General features: G+C 38.7%; 1 protein-coding gene across 2 annotated transcripts in view; it reads left to right on the top strand.

The window, feature by feature from the left end:
• Trpm (transient receptor potential cation channel, subfamily M) overlaps window positions 1-23175 on the top strand; it is a 587782-nt gene that overhangs the window by 79266 nt on the left and 485341 nt on the right. For both annotated transcript variants that reach the window (XM_083130635.1, XM_083130634.1), the window contains exon 2: window positions 5901-6050. In XM_083130635.1, the coding sequence (XP_082986761.1) occupies window positions 6012-6050 (39 nt within the window). In that variant the 5' untranslated portion in view covers window positions 5901-6011. The remainder of the gene's footprint in view (window positions 1-5900; window positions 6051-23175) is intronic.

Below are 23175 nucleotides of genomic sequence, written 5' to 3'. Positions count from 1 at the left end.
GGGCAGATACGCTCACTTCACAGGACTTTAAAAAATGCTTAATTAATGCTTTGACTTTTGGTACTTGAACATACAAGGATATGAACTTTCAAGGCATAATATGACCTTCCTTCAATTCGTTTGGGAACATGGTCGGACCACGAACTTTTCCCCACCCCTGTATCTACTCTATTTCCATCTCTTTCTCTCTCAAGACTTTTTCAGTCTTCTTTCTCTCTTCATTTTTCCTTTCTTTTATATCTTCATCTTCCGTCTATCTCTTTCCTCATTCGCTTAATTCTTTTCTTTCTACATCTCTTCTTCCGTGTCTCTTCGCTGTCTCCTTCTATTCTCCTATTTTATCCTTGTCTATATTTTTTTCGTCCCTTTCACTCACAATTTTTATTTATTTTGTCTCTCTTTTTTGTATGTGTCTCGTACTGCTCTTAGATGAACCTTCTGGATGTTGTTGTTCATTTGTCGTACATTTTAAAGTCTCCTTTCTGATTCAGATGATATTGAATTAGAAACCAGCTGATTTTTTAAAAAAAAATCGACAGAGCAGTGAATGGTGGTATTGTTGATTTGTACATTTCAATACTTTAATTTACCCGAGTAATGGTTATAATAATAAGAACCTTTGTGGTCTAACCGATGCGGCGTCTGACTGTCACGCGGTTGACCCGGGTTCGATTTCCGGGGTGAGTGACTTCAAATTGGAATTTTTCCAACATCCCATGGAGCGGCTGTGGTGTTCCCCAAAGTAATAAATGGATACTGCAACATTGATGCGTAAAGGCGGCCGGAGCGTGGTGGTGATTATGTCACATGCACAAATGACTGAGATTGTGAATACCTAGGTATATGGGTCCCTACTAGAGTGCTGCATAGAGGCTATTTTGCTCGATCGTGTAATAGTTCGCACGGATGACGCTAGATGGGTTACGGACACGACTGTTTCTTCTCTCGAGCGAATAATGCTCGAACATTCAAACGAGCGGTATACCCTCGAAGCCCAGTAGTTCATGTATAAGCTTTTGTCTGTGGTTGTGGGCCTTCATATATGCTTCGTGAAGTGAAAGACGCAGTGAAATTGAAACTAAAGTGAACATAGTCATCGTCTCCTTGTTAAAATGTAATTTAGCCTATGTTACCAATACATAGCAATATATGGAAAGGATTATGGGCTGAAACTACCAGCACAAACTTTACACATATATCTGTACGATTATTGTCACATTGAAATGATATTTGATGTTCTATATATTCGAGCGTTCGATCGAGTTTGAGCGAGCGAGAGTGGTCCAATACAGTACTCTATTGGTTGTCCAGCGAAAAGAATAGACTGTTGGGTATATGAGAACAGCGTTGCCGCTTGCCGCAGGGGCGAGTAACGGACCTGCTGGCAGTGAAAGTACAAGACCAAACAAACGTGCGTGGCGCTTGAATCGCGGGTACGTACAAATTAAAGAAATAAGTTCACGGTGAGCTATTATTAAAAACAAGAAACAAATTCACAAAATTACATAAACTGAAAAAAATAATTCTTAATGAACTTACATTTCTCTCACATGTCACTCCAGGGGGTTAATTCCTTCCATTGCAGAATCATTACCAGAATCATTTTCTTCTGTCAGATCATCACTCTCGCTGGAATCTTCACCCAAGTGGATGATCAACGTCATCCTGCAATTCATCTGCATTCTACATTTCCTTCTCTATGTCCATGACATGTTTTACGTAATTTTGGCAGTTTTCAACTGTTACTGTCTTAAATGATTCAGTGATTAAATTTTCAATGTCTTTAGTTTTGAATGTAGTGTTGTTACACCGCACATAATGCTTAACCTGTGAGCACACAAGTTCAATCGGGTTCAGTTCGCAATGATATGGGGGCAAACGAAGCACCGTATGCCCCATCTGTTTTGCCATCTCATCGATCTTATACTTATCGTACTTAATTTTATGAATATTTGTAAGTTCCAGAAGATCTTTCCGTAACATGTCGTCATCATAACGTATGGCATGAGATTTCAACCATTCTCTTAAATCATTCTTCTTCCACGAGGTTGTCGGCATTGGCTCTTGCTTGCGGCTATGATAAGAGGCATTGTCAACAACAATAACAGATCCTGGAGGGAGATTGACGAGCAACTGTTCCCGAAAATACATCTCATACGTTTCTCCATCCATTTCATCTTGGGCATCTGCTGTATTCTTTTTGCACTGAAACACAAGTTGGGCGTTTTGCAGAAAACCGCGTTCGTTACCCGCATGCACTAAAGCGTATCGCGCTCCGCGAGATGTTGGATTTTTTAAACCAGTGGAAAGACCTGTCAGAAACGCTTGTTTTGCAGTTGTAATTGTCTTGTCTTTCCATTCATAATTGACTGAGGTTCCGGTGTTCACCCAGGATTCATCAGTGTAAACAATATTTCTATTTTCACGCCTAAACTTCCTAATCTCTCATAAATATTTATGGCGAAGAGAAATTAAATCTTCTCTTTCCATTAACGTGGATTTGTTCCCCCTTTTCTCATACGAAAAGCCAGTTTCTTTGAGAAAGACACGAGACGTTGATCTTTTCAAATTCGGTAATGTGGAGTCAGAATTAACAGCAACAAGAACAGAATTAAGTGTTGGGGGTTTGTTTTTAAAAAAGAATTCGTGAACTTTACGTCGCACAGCACTTCTGACAAAATCATTATATTTTACATTTCTACTTGTCATTGGCGATCTTTTCCTGGGTCGTTTCTTACCTGGTGTTTCAAGAGGACCTTGAGAAACCTCGCCCCGAATTTTATACACAGTAGCCCGAGAAACTCCAGTTGCTTTCGCCGTCTCGCTGGCTAACCAACTTACACTGCGATCCGGATTTTTCTGTTTTAAATAAACAAAAATATTCATTACTATTTGCCTTTCTTTACTTTTGAGAACCTCACCACGCCTTCTCTTCTTTACACTACTTTCGCTCATATTTCAGTATTAAAACCAACAGTTTTTTACAGCACAACACAACACAACCCAAAGCACAGATCCGCCACAGTCATTCCTCGTCGAAACCAACGGTCAGTCACCCTCTCCTTCCGTGAAATTTTGTCTACCGCGGTACTGGCTGAGGGGGTGGGGTGGAAAACAGTCGACAACGCTGGGCTCGCCGTTCCCCTCCGTTCACGTGCCCCTGCACGAACAAAATTAAAAACACGCGCTGCTGGAAGGAACTTTTGCTGGTCTGAAAGCTTAACCAGTTCCAGAATAGCGTTTTGCATTCGAAAGAAAAGCAAATGTGTGTTCACCTTTGCGCTCAGTAGTGAAAACAATATTTAAAAAGAGGGGGGGATGTAGGGAAAGTAAAAGCCCATTTGAAGCAACAGTCTATTCTTTTCGCTGGACAATCTATAGTCCCTACCTTCACATCTCCCGATATGTTTCACCGCATGCTATGACATCCATCATTCAAAGTAAGAACATAATGTGCCTCGTAAAGGCAGGCTTCCATGTACCGCTTACTATTACTCAATTTGGATAAACCCGCAGCAAATTTTCTTCAGGTGCCAATTCCTCCCTGTACCATGCAAATGTCCCATGCTGGAAGAAACACGTGTTCAACTTGACAGATGGAAACTGATAACGTTGGGCATTTCATGGTGGACAAAATGCACACGCTAGGGATTATATCCTAAGAGATTTTATTTCGCTGCACTATTTTATAGATTACAGCATTTGGCTCCATTGGAACCTCATTGTTCCAGATATCACTGCTTTAATTTAGTCGACGTTTACCAAGCGAATGACGATAATGAAATTAGTCCGGTCCACTGAACATGTAATGGACGACGAATATCGATAGCTGAAAACGACTTTCAGCTGACAGCTCTTCTTTCTCAACAGAGGATTTACCCGAGTTATCGGCATGTAGATGTAAGTTATCTATTGCGAGTGTGTTCACATTTAATTGGCTCAAATTCTGCCTAACATTCTGCGTGCAGTTCTTTACGCCAGGCGCCCAATGGAGCAGAAGCGTAGTGAAGAGAAATGTTTCGCTTCCCGTGCGTACTCGTGGTCAAGGGATGCTAAGGAAATTCTTGGGATAAATAAAAGACACACGGTTGAGAAAACGGCCCAGTCCGAGTGGCATATGCAGCTTCCTCTGTCGCTTAAGTATGAAAGGTTGCATTTATATCTGTAAGTTTGTTTCCAAGTGACGCGTGTCACCCGTGTCTGAAGGCTCCCTAAAGTTGGTCTTTCTTGCCATTCCGTTTTTCCCCAATTCATATTCATCGCCGCAGCTTATCTAAGAGTAGAAAACGCACTCCTACAAGAGAAAGTGAATTTTGTATTCTCCAAAAAGGAAATATGTATAATACACACACAAAACGAAAGGGTCATCCACTATTTGCAAATAAACAAACTTAAAATGAAACGAAAAACATATCTTTTAAAGTAATGATGCTCCAAAGTGACGCGGAAATTTACAGTGTGCCTGATAGAAACTGATTGGCTTTTTCACAAACAAGAGGAATGTAATAAATTCTGTGAGTTAGCAAGGAATCTTCATTTGTTTTTATTATTTTTGAGTTGGGATGTGGCTATAATGGAAAAAAAACTTCAGGTTAAGCCTTTTGTTGTGTTCGTATCTTCCTTGACAAAGAAAGTTATGCACGAGGTATTGGATTACTCCAGGGAAATGAAGATTCCAGAGATGTTCTGAATTTTCAAAAGGATGCCATGATGCATACAGAGCATCAGCTGGCGCTAGCTATTACAAGCAGTTTCTAGATTTCTAGAATGTATCTTCCCAATACTTTTTATGCTCTTCTGATTAACTTTTACACGGGAGTAACGTCTACCTGTGAGGGAGGATGAAGTTGTGACGCGCAAATGTTAACATTTTGAAACACTACATATCTCAGGATATATTCAGTGGTTCTGTATTCAAATCAGTATTTAAAAACCAGCAATTAACGATATTTACTACATGTAGTTTTTGGTAGGTTATGCATTTTGCATAACCTTAAGAAAACCTATTTACTTATGTAAATTTTAACCGCTTGCCACTCAAAAACCGCAAAAACGTTTATCAAGACATGTGGGTAAAATACGCAAGGTCATAAAACCTTTCAAACTTTGCAATTTAATTTAAGTTATCGTTAACATTTTTTGAATTTCGACCTCTTATTTAGTAATGTACTTGACATGAACCCATGGCGTTTTGCTGCATGACGTCACACAGATAAAACAAGTTGTAATAATCAACAGGACTATCATATTTTTTAAAAAATACAATAATATAATATTCTCCATTCTTGGGTTGGTATCCGTTGGTTAATGGTTATTATAAGTTTCACTGGAAGTTCAAACTCTTAATTGTTCACATAATGTATAGATTCCTTCATATTTTCTCCATGCTGTGTAGTATGTATTCAATTTGAAATTCGTCGTTTGATTGTTTAGGTTTGTAATTATTATTGCGAGTCCGTGGCATACATAAACTTTGGGTGTTGATAAAAAGATAGAAGGAGATCATGAGGGAATGGTATGATAGTAAGGACGATGAAATTATTTTATCTGGCGAGATAGAAGACGTTACTCGTGGGTTTATGGTAAGGTAACCATTGCTGCACTTATTATTTTTTTACATGTTAGTTCTGTCTTTCCGTGATGGAGGAAATGAAAACTGTTAATTGTGCACTTTTAACACAATATGAAGCTGGTTCGGATCCCTCTTTATAAACTGTAGATCCTGTCCCGATTAGCCCATCTCTACATAAAATGGATTTAAAAACTAAAACAACAGTATGATAGACAATTTAATTGTATTTAGGTACGTTTTCTTGTGCTTGTATGACGATATTTCAATGTTCGTTTTTTTCACTCAGCCCACCTCATTATTACTGCTTTTTTCCCCTTTCTTTTTACAGATAAGTCATTTCTGCAAAGGAAGGCTAACGTTATAACTGGTGTGGAAACGATGCTACGGATTTTTCTTGGGAATTTCTTAGCAATAATATTTGGATCTAGAGAGACTAGAAATGAAGAACAAAAGATCTACAATATTCAAGTCGAAAACTGTGAGTAATTATACTTACACTAATATTTTACAGTGTCTCGAATTACGTATGCAGCATGTAAAATTTATTTGCTCGTTTTAAGTAACTTAAAAATGTTGCCAGGAGTTACTATTACCAAATATAGATGAACAGGATATATTTAGTTACTTAATTATGAATTGGTTAATTTATTGAAAATTCTAGTGATCTTAATATTTTTCTTGCTTAGCATTACTTTCTGCTATCGCGATAATGAAAATAAATGACGATTAAATGAATGTGCATAAAAAATAATGAAAAAGGAACACACGTGTCCAGCTTAGTTTTCGGAGGCAAGCTCAACGCACTGCCACCAAGGACGTATCTATGTGCATGTTAAAACAGCAATTAAATTCGTATTTCTTGCAACATTTATTTAACTAATATAATGTGATGTGTGAAATTAAAACTATGATTGTACTCCAGGTTGTATATAAATTTTACGTGCTATTTATTCATGTACATCATAAATAAATACTGTCCATTACACAAAACTTCTTATCATGGTAATGTGATTATTTTTTTTTTTTTAGGGAACTGAGGTTAACAAGCAGATTATTGATTCGGGATAGAGTTACTTCGAAAGCTGTCGTAAGAGCAAACTGTGGATGCGACTCTCTGTTTCTCGAATATTTATGGACAGGGAAGCCATGACTGAATGTTGTATATTATTTTTCATGCAAGATGTGAACCACAAGTATCCGGACTGGATTTGCTTTTAACATTACTAGAGCTATAGAGCTGTAAATTAATCGCCTTCATAATAGTCCCCTTCAGAAGATAAAGGAACAATGAAACATGCATGTGCGCTTTAGCCACTACATCAAATACCAATCAACATTTAGTAGGTTTCTATGAAAATATGCCAATGACATCATTCATTTTTCCTTGCTTGCTTTGACCACAACATGTTCTTGAGATTAGTATCAATAGCTTGCCTGTAGTATACAATAATAGTAGTCTCTCTTCAATAGTCAATATTAGACACGGTCACGACGACATTGTTTTCTTAAGTCATAAAGTGAAAGACACTGCAACACAGAGAAAAACAATTTGGTTGAATTAACACAACACATTTGGTTAAGCTATCTGTTAACTGTAAATAATAAATATAGTACTATTTATTAAAGTCGGTAATTTTGAACAATTTCTTTGGTAACTATTAAGTATTAACACATGTGCTCGATTACTAAAGAGCATTTATTACTGGTGAATAGTCATTTGATTGTTGCTTGTTTAAACAAGTGTTTGGTTGCCAGATAACTATTTTTGCTTATTTTATACTTTTTCCTCTGTGAAGAATTAACAGTATTTTCGGTTGAAAATTGGTTTTGAAAAAGAGATGCTGAAGGAGGTGCGGAAGCACTACTTCGCATTCCCCTGGCGCCGCCCCTGCTGTTGCACATGTGGAAATGTGATGCTTTGCAGCAGTAGTCCCCCCCCCCGTTCCAGTTTTCGCCACTTTTGCCCTCGCACTATGCTAAATCTTATCTACGAAGGGAAATGTACTGTCTCCCCCCCCCTAGTTTTGGCACCTTGCCTCCCGGTTTTGGGAACCAATCGCCGCCAATACAAGTCAACGCATTTGCAAGTGAATTGTTTTGTTGGAGTTGCCACTCTGATCAAAGCAGGACTTTGGCGACGTATTTCACCTCTGAAAGGCCCACGAAACATGTCGGTAATACAGACTGCTGGGAAAGTATCGCCCGCAAGGAAAATCTATACTAAGCAATTCCCTAGCGTCCTCACTTTCACTATACGAGCATCTCCTTCAGCTAGCCCTAAGGCTCGAACAAACACTCTCCACTCTCCCTCTTCAAGTGCTGGTTCCACTGTGCTGTCCTTTTTAGCAGGTATATACAATTGCCCAAAAACGTTTATAGTTTTGGATTGTACAAAATTGACCCTATGACTCTCTCTCCATGTATGCCAAAAATATTGGAAATACATGAAAACTATGAGGCTGAAAGACAGGTTGAAACAACATAGGGATGATTTACGATTTGAGAGAGAGAGAGAGAGAGAGAGAGAGAAATGCGATATTTAAACACACGATAGAAACAGGACATGACATAGAGTGGGATGAGGCTAAGCAGATAGGAAGGGAGAAGAGAATACTAGTGAGAAAATGGAAGGAGGCCAAGGGAATAGAGAAGAAAGGTGGAGAAGACACAATGAACTGGAATGGGGGACTGAAGATAAACAAATAATGGAAGGAGGTGTCAGAAAGAGTGGAAAGGACAAGAGAGAAAGAGGGGAGAAGAAGGAAGAAGAATGAAGGAAAAAGAGCGTGAGATTGAGAGTCCAACCACATTCCAGATGAAAAAAAATGTTTAGCTAAACTGCCTTTCAGGTGAAAGTACAGTTGACAAGGGAAAGCCACCTGCTAGAATCTTCCAGAACTGCTTTCTAATAGTCTGGAGGGAAGTAGTATTTGTGTATATATATATATATCGTCCTGTTTTGTACCTTATTACATTTGTATTTGGTGCAGAGTCTGAAGAAGACCTTGCTAGAAGGTTGAAACGTTAAGTTTAGTTTGTTTTGTAATAAAATAAATTTCTGCCTTGGTCAGCATATTGAGTTTTTCATATCATGGAAACAAGGCTTAATGGTGTTATGAAAACTATGTTCTATAGGAGGGACACAAACTTTTGAGGAAGGGAAAATCAGTTGCCGATTTACTTAGTAATCTTTCAATTGGTGATATTATAGACGTGTGTACTCCCCTATTTACACAAGTGACTTTAAACTAAATTTTATATTATTTCATGTGTCGCACTCGTCTTAAACTATTTTCCATCGCTTTTAGAATGCAGAGATAAATCGATCTTAACAGAACCATAATTTAGTGCAATAGGTTTCCGAGACCTGCTTTCTACTTCTGTTAAATTACTTGCGAGAGGTGCAATTTTGATCGAATGATTTAGGAACGTAACGTACTCTACGCCCTTCCAGAAATTTGGGATGGCAAAATCCTCTTTCCTGCACCAGTGAGTGTGAATTCCATCTGTACGAGTACTTCGATCGGGGACTAAAGTAGTCGAGAGTCGTCAGCATTGGAAAAATATGAGAGGTGCGAAAATCTGGGGACGTTTGTAGGATGTTGGTAATTAACAGAAGCCAGGAAAGCCGACTAATGATGCTAAATAAAATTCCGATTGACCGCGGTAATTTATTTAATGTGGCAACCATGGGAAGATATATTTGTATCGTTTGAGCTCAGAGAGAGGAGGGGAGGAGAGAGAGAGATTGCGCGTATTCACTTGGGTGCCAGAAGCATCTGTTATCACCCAGCCAGCGTTTCATTCCTTTTCAAAGGATCTGATGATTGTTTGTGCTCTTCTCCCCGCAGTGTGCATTCTCTTAATGGTTTCCGCAGAATCCATTTACGCTGTGTTTGAACATTCGACCCTTCGGGATATACTTCAATTTGCCTTGCAACAAAGAACACACAAGTGAGTTTATTTTCATGCGTGCTTGCTAACACAGACTGCTTTTACCATAAAGCACATTTTGTGCATTCCAGAAGCTTCCAGTTCAAAGCGACACAAGTTGACATCAATACAAGCTATAGAACCGTGCACGTTATTTGCGGTATAATAACAAATAGACGAAAACCAATAAATTTGGCCGCATATTTGTAATATTATTTAATCAGACAAATCAAAGTGCACTGAAAGGTTTTCGCAATGTATTACATGAGCAGTAATTACATACACAATGAACCCCGAGAGTCTAAAATTATGTTCTATTTTTAAAGTGCTATACGAGACTGGAGCTCCATTGTCCATTAATTTTTCTTTATAATGTTACGACACATTTCTTTCCATATTTTTATTTTTCTCTTTCCTAGTTCAAAGCCATTGGAGAGCTAGAAAACTGAGAATACCGTGCTGGTGGATAAATGGAAGAAAAACACAAAACTATCTGTTTCTGAGGAAGAATGGTTACACTCACAAAAAAGTTTGGAATAACAAAAAAAAAGTTTCTGGTAACCAAATCTTTGTTTAAATGGAAGACAAATAAAATGATCGTTCACCGGAACCATTTTTTTAGTAACCTTACACATTGTTTTTACACTTGCCAAATAATTTGAAGAAAATTAACAATTGTAGTAAATGTTGCCAAATTGATTATGATTAGCAAGAATATTAACAAACTATTTTTCTTAATCCAAACAAATTCCTTTTATCTGTATCAAGCTGCGAGCCCTGCTGTCCTAAACTCGAATCCTGGGTCAGCTAAGAATGTTTCAGTCTGTTTGTCTCATCATTCATCTTTATTTTCGCGATTAACCAAGAGATAGAAAAGTGGCGTAAACCAACATAGAAATATAAATAAAATACACAAAATGAAATTAATACATAATACACCTTAGATTATTATTGTGCCTTACGAACCGCAGTTGCTATAAAAATAAGAATTGTTTGTAAAACTAAATCATATTGATTGTGAAACGCTTGATTCACACTTAGTAACTATGAATAGGTCTGACCATAATTTAAGAGAGAGATATTCCAGGTATTATACCAAATTCCGTTATTCCATTTCTCGATTTTTTTTCCTGTGGAGAATAACTGAGATGATGCGTCCCTTGCTGAAACCTTCTTGAGTGTAAGGGGTATCATTTTCTAAAGGCATCCAAATGACCACCTCTCTTGCACGTAGTACACCCTGGACTGTTTTTTGCAGACTAATGATGCTCTGGCACTTTGGTAATCCTCTGTAGAAATTGTGTTGTGTCGTCCATACGTAACCAAGGGGGCTCGGGTTCGATACCCGGTGTAGGCACATAGTGGTTCGGATCTCATTTTAAACTATAGGTCCAGTCCCAATTAGCCTTCTACACACAAACCCAAACCCATCCTCCATACGTACTTGATTCTCCATTCATCACAATTAATCCCCATTGTCGCGATAAGCCAAAAGAGGCAGAAAAGCGACATAAAATAACCTCTCTAAATAAATAAATCAATGTTGAATCCTTGCGTCCAACATGCTATTAGAGCCTTGTATCAAGGGGCCCAGGGTTCGATATTCGGTGTAAGCACATAGTGGTTCCGATCTCATTTTAAACCGTAGACCCAGTCTCCATGCATGTAGGTGCATAGTTTGAACTTAAAACTAAGAAAAACTAGAACATTTTTTTGCAAATATACGTATATATACGCATATCGTAATTCTAGAAATCACCATTTCAATTTAAAGAAACGTAAAATGAAGAGGCTACTTTTGTGATTTGTTACGTGACCAATCTTTGCAGTGTAATCTGAAATGATAGACTTTTTGAAATATGATTATTTTTTTAAATTCTTCTGTACATGCACAGTTAGCATAGCAAAGATGTCAATCTTCAACACTTTTATGCCAAGACTAAAACTTTTGCGCCCATAATGTTAGCGAATCTAGAGTTTATGCAATCTGGAGCGGTACTCCATAGTCATTTTTCTTTCTGATTAATATGGCACACGGGCGACGCCCTTTCCTCGCACAGATAAGGCGATAAAAGCCTTGGGTCACGGAACCAGAAAGGAACGGGGCGCGGTCGCTGTGACCAGCTGAGGGCGACGGCGGAATCACAGACTCAACAGGCGCACGCGACGCGCATTGGGAGCAACTGGTGTTCCTCGACAACACTCTTAATCGCCTCTGTCTGACACGAACGATTACAACCACGTTTAGAGGTCATTGACGCTTCGAAGTCACTACGCGAATGCTACGTTTACTGGGGGGCTGCTTTCAGTCCCCCCCAACTAGTTTCACCTTATCAGAATAAAATGATTGAGCCTCCCCGATGACGTAGTGGTAACGTCCTTGACTTGTAATCAATGTTCCGGCATAGATACCGGGTGGAGGCACATTGCTTAGTGGTTCAGATTCTACTTAGATTGTAGGCATAGTCCCGACTAACCTATATGTGCATAAAGTTTACTTAAAACCCAACTCAAACGAACAAAAATAAAAACATGAACTTGATAGTTATCTGCAATAGGGATTCCAGTTTCGCCTTAGCTAGTTTAATGGAAAACATTTTTAAATCAGCGAAATTTTAGTGAGCAACAGGAGAATGTCTATATTATTTTTAATCATAACACCGATACATTTTTAAAAAAATACGTATATCTGTTAAATTGTGATTTGAAATTACATTGTGAAATTGATATCTATACTTTTACAGAAGATAAGGTCGCACTAAGTGTATTGAAAATTAATTTTACTATAAGCAATATCTATTTTTTTGTCACTACCTCGTACCGGTACGTTTTCTTCCATAGGTCAGAAGTTAATGGATATTATATCCTGTCCAAGACTTCATGCAATTTCAATGCTGAAAATGTAGCGTGAAAACATGGGCGATGGGTGCAGTGAAAGATCTAGTGCTGGAGATGATTTATGAGAATTCTTTAAATGGGGGGAAAGCGTCACTTAACGTTTCTCCCAATTTTAGCCCTCAGAAAAAAAATCCTGCATGTAGCCTTCATTTTGTATTTCACAAATATGTAGGGCAAGAGAAATAACACGCTGAATCACTGCGTAGAGTATACAATTCATAAGTGCACTAAATAGCCATACAGCACACAAGTACCTAGGAGATATCTAATTGATATATTTTGTCTTGCCAAAGCAATTTCCCCACAGTCGAGGGCCCTCTGCAGATAGGGACCTCCAAGTCCCCTAAATGCAGAACTGAGGCCACGCACACTAATTGGTTCCATAAATATACTATTAATATTAAACCTTAGCTCCCACCAAAGTAAAGTCGTATATATGGCACTTCATTGAATATATTGAGAATACTTGAATAGGCCTACTTACAATAGGAAAGCTGAGATGATAACATGACAAGGGTAAACAGTAATCTGAAGGCTGAGAAAAGCAGGTTCAAGCGTGACTTTGGTATGAAACTGAACAGGAATCTTATCAGTGTTGACCTTCAAACGCTATTACCAGAGTCGCCTTTCCGGAAGTTAACGCTTAATGGCAGAGGAAGGCCCTGGATGAAGACATACGTTACACTAGAGTGTGAAGCAGTGACGGCGCCAGGGAAAAGTGACTGGGTGCGTCTTAAGGGGGCGACAAAATATTGTTGGGGGGCAGTCACATTAAAACGCCCGAACTCGAAATATAATAATAATAATAATATAAATAATAATACTTATAATAATTATTATTATTATATTTATGTATGGTGTTTTGTGTTTCTCCATTATTCAGAGTGGACGTTTTCTGTCTAAATTTACTTTTTGATTACGAGTTAATCTCAATATGATTCGCTTTAATAAAGGCATTAATTCTTCTTTTTTTATTCGTGGGAACTGCCGCAAGTTGCGTTGTTTCTAGTAGCGTATTTCAATTTCAGTATTGGAAGACATTTATCATTTTATATTCCATCGTCTTTCTTGAGATGAAAGTACTGATATACTAAATATTCAAGTTATAAGACAATAATATAATAATATAAATGACGAGAAAGTGGCAAACAGTAATTGAAAGGACACGTCCAGGGTCAGCATAACAGGCAGTGGAAAATTGTGACAAGCTCTTTTACCCAAATGTGTACAAACTATTGGTGATCTCGGCTACACTGCCAGTTTCAACTTCAACACCCGAGAGATGGGTTCAATCAACATTAAAGTTGTTGAAATAATGTTTCAAGTCAACGGGAGATTCTCGACTTATGGACCATGCACTGTTAAGTGTACGTAGGAATTAAAACAACACCAATGATGTTATTTTCAATTTTGTAGCAATAAGGAAAATACTAATTCTAAAATTGTAATTATTTTTGAAAGCGAGGGTTGGAATAACTTTCCAAAAGCATTGTCTGTTCATTTTATGAGGAGAAGTTTGAAGTTCGTAGATGGACTTAATTTAATAAAGTTCTGACCTTTCATGTGGTGGCAGATTGAATTTTGATAGCCTAGGGGTGATGTGGTATACGTTCCGGATTTTCCGGGACAATCCCGGAATGGTATAATTTGTACCGGTGTTTGAATAGTTTCTTCGGGATGCATAAATGTCCTGGGATCGGGTGCGAAAGAAGAAATCATTAAGACTTTGCTTTTCTGAACTGTAGTTATATTTAAATGCGTGGACGTAATTTTAAAATGCTCATTTTACAAAACCATCTTAATGAACCGTTTCCTCTAAATAATACAAGAGTTATCGAGTTACAAGAAGATGCTGCAAATATATTTGACTCCATGATGGCACCGCCGTCTGCTAGCTGGGCTGAATTTCAGTTCCGATTCTCTTCCATTGTATTGTAACCTGCTTACTTTAAAGACCTTTCAAATAAAGTTCGAACATTGTGAGAAAGTAGCTTAGTTCATTATGGCACCGAAAAGGAATGCAAGGTTACTGATTTCGAAGTGAATTTCTGTTCTTTTTATTAAGAAGTGTAAATAGTATGATAATGGGACTGTAGAAATTTAAATAATAATTATGTTGTTCATACATACAAGTTTTTCACGTCCAGCCCGCCCCCCCCCCCCCGCTCCTCAACAAGCTTCCGGTCAGCAATGTCCCGGATTTTCACTTATGAAATATAGGAACCCTACCAAAAGTTGACCCCCGTTGTTGCCTTGTAATCAACGGGTCCCGGGTTCGATACCCGGTGGAGGCATATGGCACAGTGGTTCAGATCCCACTTTGAACCGTAGGTCCAGTTCCGATTAGCCTTACTGTGCATAAAGTGGACTTAAAAAACCAACTCAAAAGTTGAACCCCGTTCTCTTTACGTGAACTATATATAAGCCCATGCACACATACATTCACTCATTCAAAATCGTGACTAAAATAATATATACACAATTTGAAATATTCGTAGTGTGATGAAACTGTTCGCAAAATACTTGCTACTTGGTTTCCTTCTTGCTTAGTAGATGTAAATGTCGTAACGCTCAATTGTTGCTTTTCCAATTATAATAGTAAAACTCGTTCTTTGGAATTCTTGGGTGATGTAGCAGATGAAGCTTCGAGGTGTAAGGGGTGACCCTTAGTGAAGGCATCGAAATGTCAACCTCTCTTCCACGTATTATGCACTGGACTGCATTTTGCATACTCTAGAGGCTCTAGCGTCTGGACTAACAGCCAGTGTAAATCTTTGTAGGGTTTGTGTTCTGTTTTTTTATTGTCTCTTCGTTCATTTCATCTTGTCACAATTAATCCTCATTTTCGCGATTAACCAAATGTGATAGAAAAGCGAAGTAAAATAAGTCAGATGAAAGTCGTTGGGTTAGAACATACTAAACCCTTCGAGACAATAGAGATATACAGCCCTCGAAACTGACAGCTGAATGGCGTAAAATGTCTTATATTTCGGCGATCTTTTGTATTGGTAAAAATGTGTCGAGAAGAAAGTAGTTCTCCTGAGAGGAATTTGCCGTCTTTAAATATAAAGAGTTGCAAACATCAGTCCTGATTCACGCTCGCCTTGTATTTTCCATTTGTGGGAGTCTGAGGTTTCCTCCGTGTCTAAATCAATTTCCCCGAGGTTCCTGACGCCCTCGCACCTCAACAAGTGTCGTTCCAGGATTCCCCTTGTCTCAGGCGCGAGATTTACGCTTATGGCTGCAGCGAGGGAAGAAACACACCCTTTCAACGTAACGCAGCCGGGCGCTCTGTTACACCGTCGTTTGGACCCGAGTTTTCAATTTGACCATGGATTTTTAGCAGAGAACGAATACAATGATTACACAGAGAAATATTTTTTTCTCATTTTCTGCTGCATTTGATTTCTCAATTGTTTCTATGTAATTTTTCAACGCTGATTTCAAATATAAAACAGGTTTTCCCGTATATGCTATAGTTATCATACAATTTGAAACTTTTACTTTTGCGAAAAAAAGACACCCATTGGTATTTACATTGTGGATAGCGACGCTTAGATGTACCCTAACCACGCGCTAAACAACCTTTGATAGTTGTAATATAATTAAGCCTTGTTTCCATATTAAAAAAAACACTAAGTTGCTGACCAAGGCAGTTTATTAAGATGTAAAAACACTTAACATGTAACGGGGCCTCCCCCATGGCGCAGTGGTAGCGTCATTGCCTTGTAATCAAGGGGTCCCGGGTTCGATTCCCGGTGGAGGCACAAGTGGTTCGGATCCCACTTTAAACTGTAGGTCCAGTCCCGATTAGCCTTACTGTGCATAAAGTGGACTTAAAACACCAACTCAAACCAAAAACTTAACATGTAACGTTTCAACCCTGTATCAGGGGTCTTCCTGAGACGAAGAACTAAACTAAACTGATCTTCGTCTGAGGAAGACCCTGATACAGGGTTGAAACGTTACATGTTAAGTGTTTTTAAATCTTAATAAACTGCCTTGGTCAGCAACTTAGTGTTTTTTAACCATTGATAGATTGATTGAGTGTTTTTAACTCCACTTTATGTACAGAAAGACTAATCGGGACGAGACCCAAAGTTTTAAGTGAGATCCGCCTACTATGTGCTTCCACCAGGTATCAAACCCAGGACCCCTTGATTACAAGGCGACGACTTTTCCACTACGTCATTGGTGAGGGCCTGAAACACCTCTTTTTCGGTTTTACATATCGGATCATCTTCACTTGGATATAAGAAATTAGTCTTGTTATTACCATCCAGGCTGCAATAAAAAAATATCTGCACGGGTAAGCAAAAGTGTCATATTTCAGAAAGTTAGAACAGATATTTGTGGACTACTTTTGAGAAGACAAGCATTCTGTTTACTGCCATAATACCCCAGGTCTTCACGCCCAATTAGGTCTTACCTCGTACAGTCCAAAGAATGGTGATTATTTCTCGATAGCTCTAAGCAGAGTATCATGTGCGTTCTCTTGCACAACGGGAATGTTTATGGAACAGTTCCAGTTGGTCACTCGGTGCATTTGCCAGAAGAACATAATGCCATAAAAGAACATGTCAAAGGCGATGGAACAAGAATATTATGGCAGACTACTGCTGTCAGCGAGACTGCCCTGAGCAAGTCCACAACGCAAGAGCTACAGGCTCAAATTCTTGCCTGAATAAAACCTATTTGAACTTTGCATGCCATTCTTATCAAATTTCTTATATTCCCTTCCTTCTGCATGTAGACATATTTGTTATTTGTTTTTTTAAAAAAAGCCTTAAATTCATACTCATATTTTACTACATTGAATACACGTTTAATACTCCAAAAAGTGCTTCTATCTTGCCATATTTTCAAACTGTAATGCATATTGTGATGCACTTACGCGTGTTTGTGAATACATGAAGAATATCATCGCCAGGATGATATCCAAGATGGCACCTAACTTTAAAATGTTGAATTGAATTTTGTAAAATGAATATCAAGGCGAAAAATTGGTACTTTAGTATTATACAGACTACCTTATTTGTCTACGATAAAATAGGCTAGCTAGGTTTAGTTCTCTTAGCCTAAATAATATTTTTTCATTGTATTTATGCTAATGGAACCTAACCTAACAGGACTAACCTAACCTCATAGGCATTCCTCGTCTTACCACTGTTTTTCTTATAAGGTAGTCCGTATAATACTAAAGTTCCGGCAAAATTAAAATGTTGAATTGCAAAAAAAACTAGAGCTTACAGAGAAAAACTAACCTCAGATTTGAGATCAGAGCACCCAAATTAGGTTAGAACAATTGCTGATATCAATGCAATAAACAAATTGTTCTCTAGTGTTATCATTATTATAGCATCAATTATGACGTTGCAAAAGTGAAAGAATAATGTAATTAGCTGTTTTCGTGAAACTACATTTCAACGTAGTATTCTAAAAATGTTACCTTCCTTCTTGTAAAAGTTTCTTGGCGTACACGAAAACACTACATTGTACATTGCTTTATGTTCGTTTATGGATATGAAAAGTTCCTGCGGATATATTTCATAATGTATAGGATTATTCTTTTGATACTGCGCGTCCTTCTTGGACTCATCTGAATCAGTCACTACAGCCAGAGAAAATATAACAAATGAAAAGACTACAGTTGCCATGTCCGAAATTAAACCTAAACTTTCTTGCTTCTCGGCAATATAATCTTCCTCTCATCTATTGAAATCTGTATTACAGGTTCACCCCAACATTTACTCGTATTTAACACGAAACATGTTAGAAGCATCAGTTTTCAAAGGTTTGAAGCATCCGCAGATTAGTTACGAAAAAAATGTACCCTCTGCGAAAGAGGAGTGCAATCTCCAAAATAATTTCGTTCACTGTCATGGCCGTTTTCTTTCTTCTTCTATCGCCCTTTTTCTACTTTGGCTCTTTCTTCCTTTGCTTTACTTTCCACCTCTTTCCTCTGTTTCTCTTAATTTTTCTCATTATTTCTGTACATCTCTCTTTCATATTCTGTTTCTCCCTTTTCCCTTCATGTTTCTTTCTAACTTCTATCTTCCTCTGATTCCTTTTTAACTTGTCTTTTTTTCTTCCTCCCCTTTTATTTCCTTTCTTTGTTTCTAAGCAGTTTTTCTTTCCTGTTTCTCTATATTTTTCCTCGGTCTGTTCCTTTTTTCTACTTTTCTATTTCTCTTCCATTTTCTCTGGATCTTTTTTATCTTCCTTTCTCCGTCTGTTCTTCGATATCTTTTTTTTTGTACGTCTCTCCCTTTTCCCTCTGTTTGTCCTTCCGTATTTTTTGTTTCTATATTTCTCTTTCTTCTTCCGTTTCTCTTTCTCTCCTGTACTTTTCTTTCTTTCTTTCTGTTTCTCTTTTTACCTCCATCTCTGTTATTTTCTACACTTCTCTCTTCTTCTCTCTTTATTTTTCATATTTCTCTCTCTTCTTCTGTTTCTCTATCACTTCCCCCTTTATTTTTGTTCTAGTTCCTTCTCTCTTCTCCACATCTATTTTCCTCTCTCTCCTTGCATTTCTGTTTTGTGTGTGTAAATAAATCTGAAAAATTCTCAAATTCTCTGTGTGGGTAGAGAGTGCGACCTCTACCACGTGGTGGCAACGTCCATCCGAAATAATAAAACATTGTTACAATCTTCCGTATGTAAGTTTGTAGGGATTTCTAATAACACTACATGTAGCTATTCAAGATGAGCTTTTCATTTCGAGATTTCTCTCTTTAACCTTTTTCAGCCGCTTACACTGTCCTATAAGAATTCTGTTGGCTTTGACAGCAAAAGCTAATTAACAATGGTAATCCCTAGTTTCTCTGAGGGAACTTATGTTGCGAGTACTAAAAGGCACCGGCGGAATTCCGAACACAGACGTAAGGGCTCGAGAGCTGTTATTCTTGGAATGGCCTTGGCTTGAGATCTTTCTCTCTTGCAACAGCTGGGCCATTTAGAACTTTCCACAAGATACAAGTGCTTAATCCTTATATACTTTTGGTCAGCAGATGTGCACAAAGTTCTCAGAGCTGTTACTTCAGATGAGAAATCTGTCGCGATACGGTTGTCAATGGGCTATTAAGTACACATGACGTCCAAAAGCCTTGTCAATTGGTGTTTTAATTTAGCGCTTTCTACCAATTGAAGGACACAAACAGTTCAGCATTAACTTTTCAATTGTGGCACAAGGAATGGTTCGTTGCTTCTCAACGTTACTATACCCTGTCTCAGTTATCTCAGGAGCAAGACTGTGCATAGCGTCACAGAAGGGGGAGGAAATCGAGTGGACAGAGCGAAACAGAAGACGCTTGCTCGAAGGCTGTTAACTTTAGTCGACCCCCTCCTTTTTACGCAATACCGTTATACCGTTCCCTCTCACGTGTTAATTGGTGGAGCCGTCTCGTGTCACTACTTGCACAGAGTTTGTTTTCGTTCGCCTGCTCAAGAGATGTCTGGGACAGGGTATAAGGGTTAATTTTTCAGTGAAGCTACCTACTCTTCGATCACAATTAGCCCGTCTAGTTTGCTCTTTGCACTCTCGCGTCTAGTTGGTTACAAAGTGCAACACCGAGACGTCTACTTCGGCGATTTGGTTTCACGTAGTGTATTTGGTGTCTGCACCTCTTTCACTACGTTCTGGAGCGGTGTACGGTGTGGTGTATAATCACGTGGTGCGTGCTAATCGTTTAAAGCAGCAGACACTTGTTGAATCTGCACCGCTAGACTTGTGTACAGGATGTACTTGGTTGAACTACAGTTTATGTACAGGATGTACTTGGTTGAACTACAGTTTCTTATATATTAGGGGTGTGCGGGACAGAATTTTTTGGGTCGGAATGAGATCAGGACGGGAAATTTTTAAATTCCCGATATTCGGGACGGGATAAACTTTCGGGACGGGAAATGTTCGAAATTTCCCGACGCTCTCAAAATCTCGAATTCTACACGTCATTTTCACCTTCACTGATTGTTTTTGCATTTCTGGTACAAAAACTTACCATTTCCAATACGTTCCAGAAGTGCAGAAAACGTCCAGAATTAACGACTTTTTAAAATTACTATTCGGTATTTCCCGACTGTTCTGGATCCCGAAAAGTCGGGAAGTCATTTTCCGATCTCGATCCGGACTTTTCCGGATTCCGCACATATATATATACATTTGTCTGTGGTTGAAGCCTATTTCCTTGCACCAGTTAGCGTCGCCGCCTTGTAATCAAGGTGTCCCGGGTTCAATACCCGTTGGAGGCACAAGCGGTTCGGATCCCACTTTAAACTGTAGGTCCAGTCCCGATTAGCCTTACTGTGCATAAAGTGGACTTAAAACACCAAATCAAACCAAACCAAACCTTGCACCAGCCTGACACTGGGATGCACCTGCATTACACCTGGTGTCAAGAAGTGTAGCGAACTACGTAGAAGGGGCTGATGTGTTTCGTGGCCTGTCTAAGGAAGGTATTAGAACATTCAGAGGCAACATTGATAAGAGTGTTACGTAGTAAAGAACAGGGCCATTTTACTTTTAGAACAGCTGTATGTCCCGTATATTTTTGGAGTAAGCAAACGGAAACAAGTCTCTGCGCAAGTCGTGAGGCGAGACGGCTCCACCAATTAACACGTGAGAGGGAACGGGATTGCGTGGAGGAAGGGGGAGCGACTCCAGTTACCAGCCTTCGCAGCAGTGTGCTTCGCTCTACCCACTCCATTTCTCCGGCCATTCTCCGCCGCTATGCGCGCCCTTGCTCCATAGATGTCCGGGACAGAGTGTAGAATTCTTTCAGGGATGGATTCTACGTGATTTTGAAAATGATCTTGAAGTAGGATTCCCAGTGTAGTCCCTTTGAATAAATAAATAATGTTGTTGTCTTGTGCAAATGAGGCTATTTCGTCCACCCACTATATATTTCATGAATTGCATACTCTGTGCAGTTAACTACAAAAAGGTGTGCATCCGGTTGTGTTGTCAAGTTAAACAAAGGCAAGCGCTTTAATTGCAAGATAAACAATCGACAACCATCACTCGGAGCCAATCGGAACTGCAAATCGCTTCCTTCCTCGGTCGCGATGTGAGATAACATATCGAGAATTAGGTTAACAACAGAGAGCAGTTGAGGTGTAGGTGACCGTGTTCATTTGTCTGTTCATGTAATCCAATGGACCCGTGTAGGCGTAGCAAGATGAGCACAATATGAGGTTACGTACAGACGAACTGTACCCAGTGTATTCCAGAATGTAAATGCTCGGCGCCTGTGGCTAAATCTGGAACTAACGTTGGTATGAGAAATTATTTGCAACATGTAACAATGCCACTTTGCATTTACAATACACGAGATTTGTCACATTAGAGTAGACTGGAGAGAATTAGTTACCACAGAAGTCTAGTTCTGACTGGAATACCTCAAGTCTATTCCGGTTTGTAAAAATAAATTAATGAGAAACAGCAGATAGGTTAACAAAGTTTGCAAGATTGCTGACGATACTTAAAACAAAATTTTAAGTTAGTTTATTTGAGTGATAAAGTGGTAAAGAGCTGGTCCAGTTGTCTGAAGTTCGCAGGTTCGAATAGAACCGATTTTTTTTATTTAGTAATTAGTGTATTTTAGACATTTAAAAAAGGCAAAAGATGAAAACTATTCTTTGGATAAGTCTACTTACTCGCCGATGCCACTTTGGATGTGTTCTTCAATATAGCTTCTCCAATACTAAATTACTTCCTACAGGAGACAATATGGTGGACGGAGTCTCTCAATCCTCGTAACCATCTCCCAACAGTATTTTCAATCAACCGAAGTATACGCTTGAAGTTTGTATTTGGTTATTTAACATCTCTTTTCTGTACTAAACTAACCTAAACCAAATTAACGAATTCAACCTAACTTAAGCTAACCTATGTTAAAAAAGACAGGGTCTCCGAAACGCATGGTGGTCGCCAAAGACCGAGTATGACATCGTTTCCGAAAGAAAAGTTTTAACTGGTTTCTGTCTATTAGTGCCAACGACTATTCTGACTATCTTTCAGTGACGATGTCTTTTCTGATCCCTGTATTTTAGATACCATGTCTTTTGGAGCCCAATGTCTTGCCTGAACCCTATATTTCGTATCATTGTCTGTACTTGAAATATGAGATAACAATAAACCTTTTTCGAGCAGGCCTCATCTCCAGGAAGCTATCAACTCGGGCAAGCGCAAGCCCCGGCACCTAACGACTTGTTGGGAGAGATGAGTCAAGGCAAGTGGATAATACACCTTTTCCTGCTCCCGCAAAAGTAGGCAATATTTAGGCTGGAAAGTTCAATGAACTAACCGATATCTGACTCTAACTGCGCACTGGTAATTTCTTGTTCTTGAAATATGCATTCGAAACAGAGGCATACCAAAAATGCCCAATATCATCCAACAAATTCAAGGTAGAAATCGTAGATTCTGATGTCAGGGATGTTAAAAGTACAGGACTTGTAAATAAATTTAATTCCGGTCTGAGAGAGAATATCAGAAAGCATAAATGGATTCTGGACCGTAAAGAACCTTTTTATCATTAAAGTATTTCAATTGAGTTCGGGAGCCTATTTCCGGATCAATTTAAATACGGTCCAAATTCGGTATTACGTAAAATGAAACAATGCGCAACATGGACCGAATTTAAATTATGTGAAAAAAAGGCTCGGTCCTGTTACGGATCCCCTCCCCCCAAAAAAACATTAGAATTTATGGGTTTCTGAACCTTCAACAACTCTGTCTGATGTATTACTACCTACAATGCATTGCCAATGCA

This window comes from Lepisma saccharinum, chromosome 11, assembly GCF_977018435.1.
Source record: "Lepisma saccharinum chromosome 11, izLepSacc3.1, whole genome shotgun sequence".
Taxonomy (NCBI): Eukaryota; Metazoa; Arthropoda; class Insecta; order Zygentoma; family Lepismatidae; genus Lepisma; species Lepisma saccharinum.
Note: the sequence above shows the minus strand (reverse complement) of the source record. Positions and strands in the feature narration are given on the sequence as shown.